Below are 20,402 nucleotides of genomic sequence, written 5' to 3'. Positions count from 1 at the left end.
ACTGACAAAATAATGTAAGATATTCATATTTTTATTTTTGCAACTGCTGGGATCATGGTCTAAACTTACCATTGCTTAGTTTTCTTCTAAGGTCTCTCTTGATGACCCTTGAGCTTCTTGGTTTCATTATGTTTTTTTGCACCAAATTGTTTCTCTCCAAGGCCCCTCTGATCTTAAAAGATCTTTGTATAAAACAGGTGGATCCATGTTTAAAAGTTCAGAGAGAAGCTACTTCTAAAGATCTTGTGCTAGAGTGTATCATACAAAGGTTTGAAAAAGCTGAAGGAGAATGTATATCTAGTAATGTATTTCTGAGCCATTGGTGTTGCAATATCATCTTAGTCCTTGCCAGTAATCTTCCCTTTGCTAAACTTTACAACTGTGGAAGATCATTGGAAGTCTCTAAGGTGGCTTAAGAGACTTAAGGGAATACTTCTTTCATGTTGCAGTTGTGTTAACTTTCTTAGGAAATTGATTTTTCCACAGAAGAAAGCATAGGCTTTTATGTAAAATCTTGTTTGATTCTTTCAGTACTCCTTCTAAATCTATCAGGGTAAGGAACTTTTATAATGCATATTTTAATATGCAACATGTACAGTCCAGAACTATATATGTAAATTGTTAACCTTGTGGTCATAGTATTAAATGCAACAAATTTATGTCCAAATCCCTCTTGTAGAAAAATTAGAGAGTTCCTTCACTGGCAAGTATTTTCCTGACTTATAGCAGAAAAAAAAAAAAAAAAAAGATTTTTCTTGGTGGGGAAGTATACTGGAAAAAGGCCAAATGTGCAAGTTTGCATCCTTGTTTGTGTTATTTGTGTTCTGACATCATTTTACCTGTTGCTGTTCAAAATAGTTACATAAAAACTATAAAACCAGAAAGAAGGAAGGACAGATAGCAAAAAAGAATACTTTAATGTCTTGCTGTAAAATAAAAAAAAACCCTCAAAACATTCATTTAAAATCTGGTTGCAGGATCTAAAGCCTGGAAACTTGGCAGTAAATGAAGACTGTGAATTGAAGGTAAAGTATGTTTGTTTGAAAAACCAGTCAGACGTGTTAGAAGACAGAAGACAACAGGTGCAGCAGCTGTGGACATGCTGGCTGGTTTCTGTGTTGGGCCAGGCTTTTGCTCTTGAACCACAATTGGCCTGTGCATCCTCACAGAACAACAGGGAATTTGAATGGGGACTTTTATGTCCTGGTGTGTAAGGACGCATCAGATCTTATGGCCAAGGTATTGTCCCTAAAAGAGACAGAAGAGTTGGTGGGAGTGATTCGGTTATGTGAGAATTTCAGCTTTAAATAAATAGAAAAAGTCTAACTCTACCAGCTGGGAGATACAGAAGATCAAAGTTTGTGAAGGACACCCTTAATGGAATGAAATAAAATGTGATGCAGAGCATTACAAAAGTGGATTTTACCCTGCAACACGCAAACTACATACTTGCATGTAGCCATTGTAATACAAATTTTGGTTTTTGGAGACTGACCTGAATATTCCAGGGTTCTGTAATTTTAGTGTTTTCCTATCAAACACAAAAAGCCATTGACTTTTCCTGGCTTGGAGGTGGACAAATTGGGGATGGATCCCACGCTGATGGGAAAACAAGACAGTGTAGAAAAACAGTTGTATATGGATGTCATCCCCCACACCCCCAGCTGTACAATTATATTTTGAGATGCAGGCCAAGTGTCTCCTGATCTGTATCTACTCATTTAAAAAATCTTTTTCTGCACATTCTCAAAGTCACTTTATGCAGGCATAGGATCACGTTGCCAGATATAGTGCAACCATTTTCCCTTTTTCCCCCATGTCTGTGCACTCTGCAGCTTCCCTTGCATCAGCTCCAGTGATGATGAGACTATAAGCAAGTTGGAACAATTCCTTGAAAGGGTAATTAATTAGCTATCAGGTTTTTCACACTGAGCTTTCTGATGCTCGTTTTTCCCTCATCTGATGCTCTCAACTCCTTCATAGGTATCAGAAAAGTGACAGTGGAGGCTGTATGAGGGGAAATCACTGTCCTTTCTGTACTCTCAAAGTGACAAGTTTTTTTTTTAGTTAATGAAAAAAATTAGGAAAATTAAGTTTGCTGAGTCAAAGGAGACCTATCCTTAAGGAGCCGAGGGAAATTGGGTCATTGTTCTATAATTCACAGATTATACGAAGGATTTTCAAACATGCTCTGAAAATTTCTGTGGAAGTTCAAGCTGAAAAGTTGGAGATTGCAGTGTGAGAATAAAAGTTTTATATGAAGATACTTGGTGAAATGGTACTATGTTAAGTCCAAATAGGAGACAGTTGTTCTGGAGTTTAATGAGTTCTGGAGTTTAATGAAATGTAAATTAAAATTAATCATGAAGTTAAAGTATAATACACAAAAATTCTTGCTGTCATTTTCTACTTATACAAATCTACAAAACCAAATTATATTTTAGCTGTTTCCAACTCTACATGTCACAAGCCTTGGTCGATAAATGCCTAAAAGACTGTGACAGAATAGACTGTACCACATCTGGATTTGATCTGTTACTTTTTTTTTTCCTTCCACCATCCCTGCTGTTGTTCTGGGAAAATTCATGTGCTGAATATGTACAATAAAAGCCATATATAAAGGTTTATACAAAAATTATATATACAAAAAAATTGCATCTGGTGAATCTTCAGTACCCAAAGAATCAGCTACAATCAAGTGCATTTAATTGGTATGAATAAAAAATGTCTCCCTTTGCATTCTGTTCCTGTTTTTAAATTGATTGGTAATCAGCAGTTATGAGGAAAACATGGAAATTATATTTCCAGTATGGCAATAAAGATAAGCCATAACATTTTGTATTCTTGATTTGTGAATGAAAATATAGTTTTCCTTTTTCTGTTAGTGCCAGGGAATGATGAAACTATCCTGAAATATTTTAGAATGCTTAATTGCAGAGAGAGCATTACAAAAACATGACTCTTGGCATAGGAATGGTCAGGTGTCCCTATTAAAACCCCTCCCCTATCAATAAACGTGCAGTGTGATTCACATGGCAAGCTGTGGCTGCTCATGCAAAGCTTCGTGTTTAGTTACCTGTGTGTCACCATGGTTTATCTTCAGTAGAACTTGACATACCCATGCCTCTCTGTTCTTGTTAGAAGCATGAGCTTTCCAATCAATACAAGCTGATTGTTGTTCCAGGAATGGAATTTTCTTGCTGTTTGCAGCATCTTTTGGTGGTCCATACAGGTGGGCCCTCTTAAAGGAGATTTTATAGAAGTTGAGAAAAGGCCATAACATTCATTTTTAATCTTGCTGCTGTACACATTGCTGTGTCTAGAGAGAAATATCTGAGAATCTTAGAAGTAAGCTGAATTGTGCATAGCACTTTAAAAAAATTGCATGGTTCTTGCATTTGTTTCAAAAGGTTTTCTGTAGTTGATGCTGGAGGTTGGAGAAGACTTGATGGGACTAAGTGATGGTAATTCCTCACTCTAGTTGCTGTTTTTCAGTGTGACCTAGAGGAAGTCTTCCCTTGTATCAGTTATTCATGATGATCTATCATGATATATGATACATAGATATTCATTTCTACTATCATATAGTAGAAATAACAATACCTTCTTTCTTCACAATATTGTTGGAACACACTCTTGAATAGCTGTGTCACCTGGGATATGAGAGCAGTGGACACTGTCTAAAATGGGTGCTGTTCTTTTAACTGTAACTTGATACAATGGTGATTCTGTGGTTGGGGAATATTTTGCATTAAGTGTGTCCAATATCTCCTTAATTAATAAGTGAATAATTTTTTATTTTCTTTACTGGTCTTACAGCTTTTGATGGTGCCATAGAAGTATGTAACTTGAAAAAAAGTTACTCAAATCTCTCTGCTATCTCTGTCTTGATTTTTAAAATGAGAACAAGACACTTCAATGAGAAAAAGATCCAAAAATAAACTAATCTCTGCAGATTGCTCCAGTTTTGGTTTTTTCTTACAGTTGTAAACAACTGTATGAACTAAATAGCAAGCTGTCTGATCTGAATGTGGTTTGTGCTTCCACTACAGATCCTGGATTTTGGATTGGCAAGGCACACAGACAGTGAGATGACTGGCTATGTGGTTACAAGGTGGTACAGAGCCCCAGAGGTCATTCTTAACTGGATGCATTATACTCAGACAGGTCAGTGTCTCTTCTAAAGTGTGTTAACAGAGCTAAAGCATTCACTGGGTCAGGTGAGATATACACAAGCCTTTGTTTCTGCAATGAACAAGAAATTGGAGGTGAAAATGACAATGCAGCATTTCCTTGTAGATAAATTGCAGGTAATCATGTAGTGGTGAGTTTGGGGATTTTTTATATACGTTTTCTGAGAGTAACAGAAAGTGCCAAGGTTATTAGAAAAAAATTATTTAAATTATCCAGACATGACAGTCTGGTCTCTCTTCTTGTGTTCCTATAAAGATGGGGTGATTTTAATTTGAACAGACAAGGAGAAATGGCAAATGGAGGGAATTAAAATAACACTATGGAAGTTTTTCAAAGTACTGAAAATTTACTTCCTGTGCCTGTTACTGAGAAACTCATTCTGCATTTTATAAGATTATCTCCAGTTTGCTCATTACAAAGTCTGGTAGTTTTACCTGTGCTGTTCATCATACTTGGCAAGGCACACATTTATTTTATAGAAGGCTATAAAGGTAATTTTTATACTTATTTAAAATGTGTTTTAAATTAAACTTTATGCATGTTTAAACAGACAGGTTAATGTGCCTCTTGGTCTTTTTTTCAGTTGACATCTGGTCTGTGGGCTGTATAATGGCTGAGATGATAACAGGCAGACCTCTGTTCAAGGGAAATGATCGTATCCTTCACTGAATTTATGATACTGATGTAAGAAAATTATGAGAGGTTATTATGTGATACAGTAAGTCTGTTCAAAAACAGATGAGTATAAATTGAAATTCATAGTAAAATGGCTTACAGCTCTCTCATTAAATCATTATTTCATATCTGTACCACATCTGCCAATTAAAACTTGTATTACTGATTTTTTTCAGTAGAGGTGATCTTTGAATCACATCCCAAATCATCAAGTAGAAGGCTCTGTGATAATAGAAAAGCCATTTTTTTCCTAGTGCATGCCATACATGTGTTGATCATTTAGTTAATCTTAATATTTTAGGACTGATTTTTGTCCAAACAATACAGAGCAAGTCTGATATTAGAAAATTTTGCAGATGAATCAATTATCTGTTCCTAAATTCTAGAATATTTTCTTTGCTTTTTCTAAGAGAAATGGAGAACTTTCATCTTTCATAAATCTTCTGTTCAGTCATTGAATTAAATTTTTTACATTATTCTCCAACATCAAAGAAATGCATTACTTTTGCAGGATGCTTACTTTCCTAATAGTGAAAGAATTTGTTCCTTATTTCTGGTATTCAGATCTGGACCAACTCACAGAAATAATGAAAATAACAGGTACACCAACGCAAGATTTTGTTCAAAAATTGCACAGTCAAGATGTGAGTATTCTGATTTGTCAGTTGGTTTTCCATGTCTTATTTTTCCTTTGAGCCATGCTCAGTTCTTAGACAGGCTGAGGTAATACATATTGACTGCTGATATGGCCCCTGATGGTCCTTCTCTGCCTTGACATGGTTTTGTACACCTACAGTAGCTACTGGAAGTGAGGGTGGAATTACAGAAAATTTTCAGAATATGATTTAAATATTTCAGGATTCCAGTGTGTGCCATATAAACAGCAGAGGTGATGCATGGCAACTTTTATTGTAAAAATACTAAAAGCAGAGAGATACTCAGAAAACACAGTTTTTTGCAAATGTCTCTTTCCTGTCCTTATGTCAATGTCCTTCTAGAATCCTGAGGCCTTTCTTATAAAGAGCCTAAATGTATTCATTAGTGTAACTGTTCAGTTTAAATGTAAAGGAATTACTGTATAAGGTTCACTTCTAGAGATTGCTGTAAACCCACTATGACATTCTTTCAAGTAATTCATACATACTTATTTGAATAAATATACTAAATATGGAGCACTAATAATTAAAGCTTCGCATCATAATTTCTAAATCATGGTTTTAAAGTGATTAAAAAACGTTCCATTCAGGAAGAAGGTGAATATCATCAGTAAAAATGCATTTGTACAACGTGCTGTCAAAATAGTGTTGAGAAAGGTATTAAGTGTATAGTTAATGTTGCCTCATTACAAAGGGGGCAAAGATCTAATTTAATATCCATGTTTGTTTTAAGGCAAAAAATTATATCAAAAGCCTCCCAAAAGTCCAGAAGAAAGACTTTGCATCCATCTTGAAGTATGCAAATCCTTTGGGTAAGGCTGTGTGTGTGGATGTGTGCAGCTTGTTCTTGTGTTTGCATTGGAGGCAGCTGCATTATAATTCAGTCATGTGACAGGGGTTGTGGTGGTTCTTGGGCTATTCCGTCTCTTGCTTTCCATAATTCATCATTTTGATTGTGGAAACTGAAGTTTAAACCCTGCCAGGAATCAGTTGTTTCTTAGAAGCATAAAAAAAATTATTATGTTGTGTTTTGGGTTTCAGTCTAGTACCTGCTTATTGGTTTTACTTGAGCAGTTTTCTCAAGAGCCCTAGCATATCAAGTATATGTAATAAAATTTTCTCTGTACTGTATTTGAACTACAATTCTGAGAGCCCAATCTGATCTGCAGTTGAAATACAAGAAAATGGAAAGCTGACATTTTAGTAATAGAATTAATACATCATGAGAAACATCTGTGCATTCCTGAGAAACAGTGGCTTGGATTCCATAGATTTTAACAGCCAGAAGAGCCTATCAACTGTGCATAACTGTGACATGACATGAAGCTGGCAGAGCTCTGAAATGACTCTCCTTAAGCATTATCAATTCCCCAATGATCTAAACACTAACAAGCCAGTTTTATTAGAATATTAATTAGGATACTTAAATTTTCTTAATTTAAGTTAAAATTTTGGTTTCAGATACGATATGAATAAAGCTGATTAATAAACAGCTCTTACCCTTACTGCATGGTTAGCTGATGGGTAGCTATAGCAAGCTACACATTTCCATTTAGTTCTTAGGATGTCTTTTATCATTTCTATGCCCATCTGGCTGCTTCAGGTCTGGAATAGTTTAAAGAGAATATGCAAGCAGAAGTTGAAGCATCCTGTCCCACACTTCTTGGGGTGAAGCATCATTTCCCACACTGCCTCTGCTTCCTTTCAGCTGCTCCAAACCCTTTCAGGATAGAAAAAACAGAAAAAAATGAATCATTCATCATACCTGTTTACACTAGTCTACTTTGACAGTCTAGCAGTGGACTGAATCCAGAATCCACAGGAGGGGAACATGCAGAACTTCAATGGGTTGTTTTGGCTGAGGTCAAAACCACATAGCAGATAAAATTACCTCTGAGATTCTGAGTATGGACAGCTGACCTGTCTTAGTGACCTTCAGAGTGTACTTGGTCTGGGTTTGGTGACACAGAGCGCAGTTCTCACTCCCTGTTCACCTGTTCATTCAGGTGCTGTCAGGGGGTGATGTCCCTTAGAACCACAATGAGTGGCAGTGCTTAAAGACACCTGGGAAAGCCCCAGGCTCAGTGGTCCTGGAGCCAGAAGCTGAGGAGTCATTAGCTGAGATGTTTTCTGTACTGCATACAGAAGCAAGGGAGCACCTCTGCATTGCATCAGGCTTTGTACACATCCCCAGCTTGCTCACAACAGTCATGCAAGGAGGCCCCACTGGCTATAAATGGACACACAGTGATCTGTTCTGGTACTCCATGTATTTATAATACTCCAGGGCAGTATTACTGTGTACAAGTGGAATCAGGTGTGTGATTTGATGCACTGTTGGTTTTCTGTGCAATAGCTGTAAACCTTTTGGAGAAGATGTTGGTGCTGGATGCAGAGAAGCGAGTCACAGCAGCTGAGGCTTTGCTGCATCCCTACTTTGAACCAATTCATGATCCTGAGGAAGAGATTGAAGCTGAGAAATACGACGACACATTTGATAACATGGATCTTCCATTAGATGAGTGGAAGCGTAAGTTTAATTTTGTGATGTTTTCAGAATTAGCCAGATTGAAAGGCCATGCAAAAATAAAAATGATCCCTCTTACAAATTAACTCCTCTTCTTTTGGTCATACAGGGTAAATAGACAGCATTAAGAGAAACACTTCTGATAAGCCAGCGTTCCTCTTACCAAGTTCTTGTGGAAGGATCTCTAAAGGTTTCTTCTCTGCTTCCTAACAGAGCTGTCCTCCATTTCCCTAATGTTTCTGTCCTCCCATCTGCTGGAACATAGAAAAGAAACCATTTCTGTAACTTGCCTTTCAGTGGATAGAGCAGGTGAAGAGATTTGACTGTTTGACTGTTGCCTCTACAGGACTGCAGTGGTTGCTGGCCTTAGAGTCTCTGAGGGAGAAAAAACATATCTGTGTCAGCAGATTTAAGTCTAATCTTGTTTTCATCTAAGGTCAAAGGTTTGTAGTTTGGCTTTTAAGTCAGGACCTAACTTTTAAATCTAATGTGCTCGGTTGCTCTTGCTGAGAATATTGCCCACTATACTCAAAAGTCAGTGCTCACATCCCTTTGAAAGCACCTATACCATTTCAGTACTGGGCTACTTTTTAAAATCTGAAATGGTGAAAAAGTCATCCTTGATTCCCTTAGGTTTTGTACTCTTCCTCTCTTGTTGCCTGAAGAGGTCTCTCTCTTCCTGAGCTAGATCAGAGCCCAGCCATGCTGGGGTTGTACCTTGCTCATTCATGTTTGTGCAGCTCCTTTTCTCATTAGACCACAGCAATGCTATGTCTGTTCTGTTGTTTTGCAGGCATTACATATAAAGAGATCGTGAACTTCAAGCCACCACAGACATTGGACTCAAAGGAGACAGCAGTGTAATGGCTCAGTATTTTCAGAACTCTGAAGGCAGAAAAGTTGTAAATGTTTGTGACATTTCAGGTGTATAAAACTCCTTATAAATACGTAATCTGTTTCATCTGCACTGTAACAATGTCCTTTACTCTGCATGTGGAAGTTGGTGCCTTTGGGCGTAGCATTTCAAAAATAGCCAGAAACTTATTTCTGCCTACAGACTTCTTCCTTCTGCACAAAAGGACTCAGACTGCAATAACCTGATGCCATCCTCAAAAGAGCAGGATTAATTCTTCATCTCAGAGATCTGAAGAGTGCAAGTTACCACCCCAGGCAAGCTGAGAACACAGTATGTCTGATGTGCTGTGACTGATCTCCAAGGCCACTGAACTGTCTTGAATGCAAGGGGTATTCATGTGACTGTGGAATATTTCACTTTGCTGAGATGCCTGGGAAGGCTAATCATCTCCTGTTACCTCAGGGACTGCAGTGGGTAGCAGAGTGAGTGAGTGCCTGCATCCTCTGTCCTCAGTGAATAGAAGAGAACCTCAGAATTGTTGATGTCCTAGATTTTTTTTCAAAGTAACCAGCATAGCAGGACAAGATTTCATAAACTTGCTAGGTGAACAGTCACTGTATAATATTTTTCCATAAATACAGTGCATTTTCTTTGTATAGTAGAATAGGGATCAAGGATTTACAGGGAGAAATTCTTCAGATTTTCTAAAATTTTGTAAGCTCTTCAACATCTTAGTATTGAAATTATCTCAGACAATCAGCAGTGCTGATTTTAAAAATAAAGCTACATGTGGGTCACTTTTTAGGAAATGAAATGAGGACCAAAATGATAGACTTCCTCTTCATCAGGAATACCTGCAGCAACCTGGCTTTTTTTAGAGTGTACAAAGCTGTTACCAAGTGAAGAATAATACTGATTTTTTACTGATTTCAACTCATCTTACTTGGAAAAACATTCAGACCTTTTGTGGAGAGGTACCTTAGCAGAAGGAGTCAGCTTCCTGATGGGGTATATTGGTTAGGTGCTTCCTGAATTCCTCTCACTGTCCTTTTACTTATTTTCTTAGGTGCTTTGTTCATAAGGGTCTCTGAGAAGTGGAAAAAAGAGCTGGCAAACCTTTGTGAAGAATTTCTGTGTGAAATTGCTTATCTTTCTTAAAGGTAGTATCTTCACAGTTGACTGTTTGGATATTCCCAATGTAATAACACCAGGGTGTGTTACTACTGAGTGAAATGAATGTGAAAGACATTTGATCCTAGCAGGTAGTAACTAGAAAAAAGAAGAAATTACTTGGGTTTTTTTTTTTTTCTTTAATATCCAATATAAACCATAAGTTTAATAAAGGCACAGTTACTCTGTTTCTTTCAATGAATGTTTGAATTAAACACCTGTAAATATTAGCATTTGTTTAAAAATTGTTTGTGATGAGAGTTGATTAGCTGAGGTGGACACCTAGAGAGACTAAATAGTAACAGAGACCTTAAATTCATGTATTTGACAAGTCATTAAAAATGACAATTTCAGGAATTCATGAAAAAAAATCAGAGAATGTATATTGAATCAAAATATTTTTCCAAACTACAGCTTTCTCACAGAGAAAGGCATACTTAGGAGTCATACCCCATTTTGCACTATGGACTTTCTGCTTGGTCTACACTTCTGTGTTAAATAGGAACTTTATCTTTTACAGAATAGATGTTGTCTCTTAGGATCATGTTCTTTGGTCTTCTTAAAAGTCGTGGGAGAAGAGTGCCTCTTGGAATTAGTGGTGTTGATAGACTGAGTCAATGGGAAATGAAAAATGTCAAACACTTAATTGAAAATGCTGCCTCTATATTTTAAATGGAATTCAACACTAAATTTTAGCAAATACCTAAAGTCTGGAGATAATGCAGATGGCTCAAATGTTAGTCAGACTAGGAGAGAGCATTTTGTTAATTGAAAAACTGCTTTGCATTTTCTTCCCTAAAGGCTAATGCTGCAGTGGGCATTTCCACAAAGTCAAGCACTAAAATCTTCCACTGGCTGAGGTGAACTTTTACCTCTCTTAATTTTAACTTAGCTTTGGAGAAGCAGCCAGCACACATGAGAAAGACATAAAAAGATAGTGTTAGCTTTTCTTGGTAGTGAAGAAATACAGAACTCTTAACTGAAGACCTTGATGCATGTCAGCAAAAACAGATGTACTGCTGTGCCATCAGCAAATGACAAAGCCACTATCAGATTGGTCAGGAAGATTCTGTGAAGACATTGAATTGTACAGAAATGGCTCCAAGTGGCCATCTCTCCAGCAGAGATCATTGAAAGGACTGTGAGGTGAAAGCAGAAATACTTTGCAGCAGAAGCAGCTGCTACTCCAGAGGGAGAGACAGCAGTTCTTAAGGTTTTATTTGCTATTCCTACTGGTGCTAAGCAACTCAGGTATAAGAACCCAATTTCTGTTTGCCTTAAAAGAGAAATGTAAATACATTCTGCATGTACATGAAATGTGTGGTGACAAATAAAGGTTGTGAGTTTGTTTTTTACACAATAATGGTCTTATTTTCCTCATATGTATTCTCAGATGTATAATCAGTACTGAAAATATTACTTTCAGTAAAGGGATCTGTATGAAACTAGTATTGTAGGTACATTTCATGTAATAATAGCTGCTGATATAGGTTCTTTTGGAAGCTAGTCAGACCACAGATGCTAGTCTTTCTCCCATTTTCTGAACCCAGAGTTGCCACAGAGCTGATCTGACTGTACTACTGCCACCATATTATTTCTTAACAGCTTCTTGGATTTTACCAGACATCTCTGCTTTGTTCTGAAGGACAGGATTTTAGTTCTTAAATACAGTTGCATTTCTCGGCCTGATTTTAAAAGCCAAAGTCAGACTCATGGTCATAAGCATAAGCATATATATCTTTGAGTTGGACAGGATAGTTTGAGTTAACAAAGTTCCAATAGGACGTATGGGGCTCACATGCTCCCTAACTATTTTAGAGCAAGATTGTCCCTTTAAGAATTAGTCTTTGTTGCACTGAAGATTCAAATGTTGGTTTTTGATAATGTGTTCTTGTGGGCCAGATGTGGTTCACACCTTCCTTTCTTGATTATTTTCTTTTTTTTTTTTTTTTTAATAGGATATTACTGAGGTGCATGCTAATGTGTCCTGCAAAATGTGCTCAGAAGATGCACTTTGTTCTTGATTGGGAATTACTGGGCATATGAGATGGGTGGGATTCTTTGAGTTTCCTACTTTCTGATCTGCTGTTCAGAAGTGAATACCAGATGCTTCTGGTCTGTTAACAGCTAAAGTTGTCAAAGAATGAAGCATCTGTTAGATGCTATCATTCACTAGATCTTGGTATAAAATAGCCATGTATTTTGATGGTGCCTGCAGGGACCACAGAAGAGAATAGGGGCTCAAAACACCTGCTGTCTCTGCTGATTAGTTCTCCATCTTCTGCATACACTGGTGGCAACTGTTTGTATAAGCCAAACAATACCAGAAGCAGTTTAATGCACAGCACCGTTTAAAATCTCCTCCTAAGTCTTCATAAGAATTCAGAGCCTGAGTTGGAGAAAGATCAAGAGAGGAGGACTTCCATCATACAGACTCTCTTTGAAACTTCTGGAGTACCACTTAATGAGCAGCTCTTGTGCACAGATCATTTGTAGCCTGTGGAGTAGAAATGTCTGAAAACTGTATTTTCATCTAGCAGCCATCTGCAGCTCTGAGGCATGGGACTGATGTATGCTTTTTAGCTACCAGGAACAGCATCCCACTAGGAGGTGAGCGGGGACAAGGAAGGTGTTTTAATGATTCATCATTTTTGTCTGCTGCTGTTTTACTCTGTGATGGGAGCTCCTTTATGCTTACCCTTGTTACTTTTATTACCAGGAGTTTTCTACTTTGTGGTCTGCTTCATGAATAAGCAATGAGGTGTATTTCCCAGCAAAGTTAGAGTGATCCAGGCATGCAGCTCTTACACCTTTCATTGAAGCATTTTGAATATGCTTTTACCTTTGAGAAGCAAAACAGACTGCCAGTGAAACAAATGAAATGCAAGGAATGGAATTGCTCAGGTCCTGTTTGAGAATGTTCTTGGTTTTACCACACAATATCCTGGGAGCACATGCTCCTGGGGAGCAGGTAAAGTCTCTTGCCATGTTTGCATGGTGAGCTTCCTGTCAGAGTGATATATTTGATACCAACCCCTAATCCCCTTCAGCCTGATCCTAATGGGAAATTCACTATTACTATAGCATTGTGATAGCACAGCTGATAACAGCAAAATTGTACTGCCTGGAAAACCATCGCCATTTAGTCAATGGGGCCTGGGCCATGGAGGGATTTTTTAGGCATTTTTAAAGTCCCATTTATACATGATGGTTCCTGCTGACAAGTCGTACAACTCTGGCATGTGCCCAGACATTTTGTTGTTCCTGTGTAACCCCTTACATTTTTGGGTTTGAGCCAAGTTGTTTTTTTTTTTCATTAAAATGGTAGTGCTCTACTATAAGGAGAAAAAAATACAGCCATGAAATGTAATCAGAAAAACATTCACTCAGGTTTTCTCTAAAGCCATAGATCCAGCAAAGTGCTGCAGGCATGGTTCATTTACTAGCACTGACATGGCCACAGAGCCAGCAGTGCCTGGAAAATTGTGCTCAGCCCAACTGATGGGTGCATATGGCTGTCATCTCTTGTCTGTTGTTCTCCAGCCGTGAGAGAGTAACAATGCAGCCTTTGTGAGGGGCTTGTTTGGAAAGCCTGATGGTGAGCTCTGCTGTGAGGGTTCTGAGAGCGTCTGCAGGAGGTCACGAAGCTCGGGCTGCTGAGACTGGGGGCCAGCTCAGAGCCACTGCAGCCAGGGGTGGCCCCTTCCCCACAGTGACCCTCGGGGAGGCTTCCAGGCACTGTGGGGGCAAACCCTTCCAGCAGAGGCTCCTGCCTTGGCCCTGGCTGAGCTGCAGCTCTCCCTGCCCTGCAGCCGTGTCCCTGCCGTGGGTCCCACCAAACCACCTCCACCCACAGGCTGATGTCCCGGCCTGTCCCCATCCCCAGGGAGGTGCCCCACACCCAGGGCTGGGGCTGTCCCCAGGTGCCCCCTGCCATCTGACGTAGATATAGTGGTTTTCATCAAATTAGAGTCAAGTTGAAAAGATTTGTTGGCAGTGCTCCATGATCAATGGAATGAATACATATTTCTGTACTGTTGGCAAACTACTCTAAGTTGCTGTGAGTCTCCATTTGGACTCAGTATCATGACACCATCATTAATGAAGTTTTTCATACATGATGCATTAGTGCAAAAGGTAATTATTACAAAAGAAAATTTCTGCAAGAGAGCACAGATTTCCTTTAAAGAAAGAAAATACAATGCAAGAAGATTTTTTTAAGGCATAACTAATATTGTAAATAATCAGACTCATCAGAAAAGTAAAACCACAGCAGTGAGAATATTGTGAACACTGAGATAAGTCCTGCCTGCTGGCAGAGTGGAGTGCTAGGTCATGAGGCACACATACGAACTCTAGGTCTCATGTCACCTTACAGACTTCAAGCATGACTCCCCATATGGCTTTCCAGCACTCTGGTAGTGCACTCTTTGCATTCAGATTGCTGAATTTTCCAGAACAGATGTGAAACTATGGCCATACAAAAATGAGTGAATATTTGGAGACTCAATGAAATGAGTGTGATTCTTTTAATGAACAGCTCACTATAACTATAATTACTTTTTCTATTCAGTATGCCCATTGCAAGTCTTTAAAACAGAACATTATGTTTCCTTAGGTTTCTCAATGGGTTTTATGGCCTCTTATGCTTTATGGCTAGATTAGTGGTTTTGATCACCTGGATTTGATATGATTAATGTTATGAACTTGCTGTGTGTCTTCCAGGTTTTGAATTGCTTTCCTTAACTAGTGTTTGGTATCATTAGAGTAATTTGAGACGTAAATTATTTATATACAGGGAAAATTCCCTTTATACTGTAACCTCAGATCTTAGCAGTGGGGTAAGCCTGACTTCCCATGAGAAAATGCTCAGGGAAGGCTGAGGAGCTGAGCCGAGCAAGCAGAGAGCATTGCTGTGTCCCGCACACAGGCTTGCCCTACTGTATCAAATTCATACCAGTGGATGCCTGAGAGCTCTTTAGGGTTAATAAAATCTTCTCTAACATGGTGTTGTGACATCATCAGCTGGTTCATACATCCATTGTGATCAGCTAGGAGTTTTAAAGAAGACTAAATCTCTCTCTTCTTGTTAGACCTTAGTAAACATGGGCAGGACAGTAGGGCTTCTTGTGAAGCAGCCCTACAACAAATGGTCCTTTTCTCAGAAAAGAGAAAAATGAAAATTTGGAAGTAGGCAGAATTTGAAGCACTAATTCCCCTCATTTTTCTGTGTTAGTTTTATCTACTCAAGCAGTATTCCAACCAAGAAAACCAAATACAGCTTATCCTTAAAGAAAGAAGTAACCAAGTGAATGTCCTCACACATGTGGCCATGGACCCAAGCTGGCTTCTCCCACTGGAGTGTTGGGACAGAATTGCTGTGTAAGGACTTCTGTAAGCTCAGGGACACAAGTTGTTTGTTCCCTTTAAAGATTGGTATATGCATCTGCAGCATCCCTTGCTGAAGCCAAGATATGAGGATGAGGTTGCTTTATTGAGCCAACCCTATGGCAGGGAAAGTACCCCCCATACTGAATGTTTTTTCAACATCATGGACCAAACCCAAACATTTTATAGAATGTTGTGAAAGATAATTCACCAAAAAGAGTGAAAGAGTGGTCTGTGTATGCTGGCCACCTTTGTCAGTTTTGCTCCCATAAAGGTCTGCCATAAGACACTGACATCAATAGGCTGTATTCTAACACTCAGCATAAGCAAAACAGGCAGAACATTGCCTTCCATGGTATAGCCATGGATTGTGGAAACTGTCTTTGCCTTCCTTAGGTACAGAACCTGTCTGTCAGTAACTCCAGTACCTCTGTTTCATTTTGCTAGTATATCAGGGAGAAAAATACTACTCAACATGAAGAGAAACACATAGCATTTTCTGTGGATGTTTCTAAAAGTAGTTTTCTCTCTCACCAAACAATTCAAAGGTCTCCTGTCCCAATACATTTATCATTAGCAATGCTGTAGTAGAGCTGTAGATGTAACAAGGCTTATGGGGAGTGGCAATAGCTTTTATCACTTTTATCAGACAGATATAAGAGCAAAGGAAGAGAGCTGGGGACTCTGTCAGGCAAACATGTACCTTTTATGATGGGAAACTAGAGCTGCAATGACAAATCCTTTTTCTCTGGATGCTCCAGTCTAATTTCAAAATACCTTCCCCTCTAAACTATTTGCTCCTCTATGGTTTCCATAATGAAAGGAGCCTCCTGTGGAGACAGTTATCAATCTTTGATCACTGCAACCAGCATGAAACCCTTAATGCTATTTAGAGAATGAAAATGGATCCTAAGACCAAAAAAACCATCAGCCTCTCCTGTCTAACTGTAAATTTAATTGTTCTCTGGTTGTGCCTCCCTGAGCTTCATATACTAATTAGAAGTAAACCATAGTTTTAGAGATCATTTAGATACTGTTTGATTTTGAGCTATTTCTAAATTATTGTGCTACATTTTTTCTTATTTACTCAGCTCTTCTTGTTGTGTAGCTATTTAGGATGGATTCACCCATTTCCCTTCCCAGTAGCTCCATTGGAAGGAAATGCTTGCCCTGGAATGAAGGTAGAGGGCTGTGAAGACCAAGTGACATAACATTCCACAGGCAGGCCCCACAGTCTGCTCCCAGATTAGCAAAGGGGTGCTGAAGTCTGGGCCCTCTAATCCTGGCCTGCTGGCTCAGGGGCTCTGCCCAGGTATTGAAATCCAAATAGAGTTTAATCATGAGGGTGGAGACTCCTTTATCAGGGAATTTCTCTTCGAGATAGGGTAATAGAAACCAAATGTCTTTGATGTCAACAGAGGCAACATGTGCAACATAAGCCAGCACAGAGAGAAGGAAGGAGTTTGCCATCTGCCCCAAGGCTCAGAGAAAGAGAAGATATTTTTTCTTCCCTATCTTTTTGTATAGCATATTGCATCTATGCTTTCTCTTTAATGACTGATTTGTGGTTTGTTTGGTTTTGGGGTTCTTTCAAATTGAATTCTCCCCCTTTGCAGAGAATTTAAAGCCTTTCATGAATACCAATGAGGCCGTCTCACAAAACAGAGGGGAGGGGATGAAGTGGTTGATTCTGTAACTCTCAGGCTTGCTGTGGGAATGGTTGTGGCAATATAAATTGTCTTTATAGGAACAATTGCTGAGGTTTTACAGATTTTGCAGGCCCAGCATCAGTGTTCCAGGAAAGCACTATGCATTCACCATTAAAGTGCATATAAAAAGATTAAGTAAGAATATAAGATGCAGAATCTACTTTAACAAAACTGTCCTACATGTCTTCTCAGACAGAAGAAAGACTTAAACAGTATTTACAGAGATACTGTCCCTGCATGATAACAGAGAGCAAATCATAAAGGTTCAAATGAAAAAGTAGTGTCTGTGAAGCCATTATCACATTTGAAATCTAGACCTGCCCATGACGATCCACCTAATGCCTGGCATGACCTGCCAGTTGTCTGCCACAGTGCTGCCCTCCTGCTGTCTCTCGAATTCTTCACTCCTCACACAGAGGTGTGATTTGGCTAAGCATTTGTAGTCAAAACAGGTTACACATAAGGCCAGTTGCTTCATTCATTGAACCTTGAAAAATGTTTTGAGTTCCTTGATATATGAGAAATACTGAAAAAAGTAGATTAGTGGCAGCTGCAATAGCAGCTGTGTCTTTTGTCAGGATAGGAAGGTGCCTTAAAGGCTTGAAGTGGCTCTCTTTTGAGGTCATCCTTGTCCAAAAGGTATGGGTAAGGTAACATCTAAAATAGGGAGAGTGAAAAAAAAATTATTCACACTGTCAGTGAGTAATCCTTATCCTTTGAGCACATAGTTCATGGTGCAGAACAGAAAAGAACTATTCCCATAAAATATTTGTATAGCTGTCAGGTAAAAATTATATACCTGACATGGTATATACATAGGTATGTCCACCCTATGAATGGACACACTGATTTGTGAAGCAATTACTCCTGTAATTTGTAATTGACACAGTTAAAAATATATTTTCTCAGAATCCCAATCTTTGAATATTGTCTATACACACATTAGAGTTCAGGACACACCTATTTGTTTTGAATAGAGTTTAGTACACACCTCTGTACTTAAATTAAAAAAATTGCAAGTGTTTTTAGTTAGAAAGCCCAAAATAATAAATATCTTTCGAAAACTATACTAATATAGAAACCTAAAGCTAGGATTTATCAAGAAAATATATTTTCTTTTTGAAATTTTAAAATTCCATTCTACACTCTTAAAAACAATATTATCCTGGTCTGGACAGAAATTTGTTAAAAAAAAAAAAAAAAAAAAAAAACTGCCAAGATTCTAATGATCAGAAGCTCAAATTCATGTCCAGGGTGTTAATTTGACTATTTCTTGGTAAGTCTTTGGTTTCACCAAGAACATTTGCAAAAGGAACGTTTGCTTTGATTATTTAGATTTAAATACTTATTCAGGGTCTGGAATGAGATTACATTGTACCATCAAGGTGTGCCAGAGTAGATTACACTGGATATGAGGAAATATGTCTTGGTGGAAAGAGTTACCAAGTGTTGCAACAGGCTGCCCAAGGAAGTGGTTGGGTCATGTTCCCTGGGAGCACGCAAAAGACATGTAGATGTGACATTTAGGGATGTGGTGTAGTGGGACTTGGCAGTTGCAGGTTTACGGCTGGACCTGGTGGTCTTAAAGGTCCTTTCCAACCTAAATGACTTTGTGAATCTATGAATAATTTTATGAATCTACATTATTCCAGAAAAAATTATGCAAATGCCAAAGGGAATCTTGCTTAGAGAAGATTTGGCCATTATACCTGATTCAGGTATTTGAAGCACATCTGTGTATTTGTGAAATGTTACAGAAATTATTTAAATGTTGCTTATTCAACAAAGTATTTAGGCTGAAGTTTTCCTTTTAAACGGGAGCTTCAGGTCTGCAGCTTCCCATGGTGTGAAAGTGCATCATGGCCTGCCGTGTGTTGTGAAGAGGTCAGATGCCAAGAGCATTTCCTGCGGGTGCCTGGGATACACACAAGGGAAATGCGAAATGCTGCCAGGAGACTTGAAAGGGATGGGCTCCAGGCGTGCTGGAGTCAGCAGAGCACTCTCCCGGGGCATGGCTTGTTTAACTGATAGAGCTATCTCCAGTGGCAGCCAGAAGCCAGACGCGATTTTCAAGACTTAATGTGGTTTTGTCTTATCTTGATGATCACTGGTTGGCTACAGACCGCAGACAAAGAAAGGATCGGGGAGGGGGAATAGACAAGGTGACGGTGTTTACTTTCTCAATGGACTACACATAGCTGGGATGTAATGTTTACTTGGAGCTGCTCCCCTTTCTCCCTAGGAAAACGTTCGAGTCTACTTGTATTCTCTTATGTTCACAGAGGTTTAGAATCAATTCAGTGAGCTCCGTGTTTAACTTCACTTTTTATTTCATTTGGAGCTGTTTGTGACAGACCTTACAGGACAGAGGACTCAGCTATGATAGAAATTTGATAGAGGGAGAACCAGCATCAGCCCAGTTGCCAAAAGACTGCAAAAGCTGCTTAAGTCTAAAAGGAAAGAGGAGCTTTTCTGTGCCTGAAATACATGATACTCCATTTGTCAAATAGTCCTTCTTTTCACAAAATTAAATCAGAGCAAAACAAAATTGAAATCCAGTAAAACTGTCTCAAGAATAAAAAGAAAGACATTAGCCAGTGCAGCAAACCAATACCAAGGAATAAAAGTACCCTAAGACATTGAATTTTTTTACCTGGGGGAGAGCAGAGAAGAATGGCTATTACTGCTGGCTGGAGGGGGAAGGTGCTCATCTGGTACACGATCAATAGAGTAAAACCCTAAATTCAGACAGACTCTATTTTGCTCCCACCTGAAAGCTATTATTTGGAATTTGCTTACCCCTGGAGCAAAACCAATATTATTGCCATGGTTTTTATGGCTGAAAAACAAAAATTCACTTTCTTAACAACTGTGCCAGCATTTCTTTCCTATTTTCAGCCCCCTTGAAAGCAAACAGCTTCACACGGCATTTAACCAATGTGGTGTTCACCACAAGGCCCTGAGGTGCAGCACCCAGGACATGGCCTAAATGCAATTTTGTGAATGTGCCTCCATTAAGTCAGTGCTGGATTTCAGTTCTTCCTCTAAAATCACCTCACACAAAGTGTCCTGCTCTGCATTGACAAAACATTGCTGGGCAGGACCTCCAGAAGCTGAATGGGTCCATGAACATGGTGATGTCAAAGCTCAGATTTGTATGCCTGTGTTAACTCCTAGAAGTCACCTCGTCTTCCTGTGTCCTTTTTTTGGCCCTGACTGACTTGAAA

General features: G+C 38.8%; 1 protein-coding gene across 1 annotated transcript in view; it reads left to right on the top strand.

Annotated features, from left to right (window-relative positions):
• Positions 1-9,523, top strand: part of MAPK12 (mitogen-activated protein kinase 12) — a 30,349-nt gene extending 20,826 nt beyond the window's left edge. The window contains exons 6-12 of the mRNA XM_054272393.1: positions 978-1,025; positions 4,053-4,167; positions 4,778-4,849; positions 5,434-5,513; positions 6,259-6,337; positions 7,882-8,055; positions 8,846-9,523. Coding sequence (XP_054128368.1) covers positions 978-1,025; positions 4,053-4,167; positions 4,778-4,849; positions 5,434-5,513; positions 6,259-6,337; positions 7,882-8,055; positions 8,846-8,916 — 639 coding nt within the window. The 3' untranslated portion in view covers positions 8,917-9,523. The remainder of the gene's footprint in view (positions 1-977; positions 1,026-4,052; positions 4,168-4,777; positions 4,850-5,433; positions 5,514-6,258; positions 6,338-7,881; positions 8,056-8,845) is intronic.
• Positions 9,524-20,402: the final 10,879 nt, after the last annotated feature.

The sequence above is a fragment of the Melozone crissalis genome, unplaced genomic scaffold (genome assembly GCF_028551555.1).
Source record: "Melozone crissalis strain CALT ecotype California unplaced genomic scaffold, PUWL_Pcris_2 ptg000004l_1, whole genome shotgun sequence".
Taxonomy (NCBI): domain Eukaryota; kingdom Metazoa; phylum Chordata; class Aves; order Passeriformes; family Passerellidae; genus Melozone; species Melozone crissalis.
This window is presented reverse-complemented; position numbering and strand designations above follow the sequence as displayed.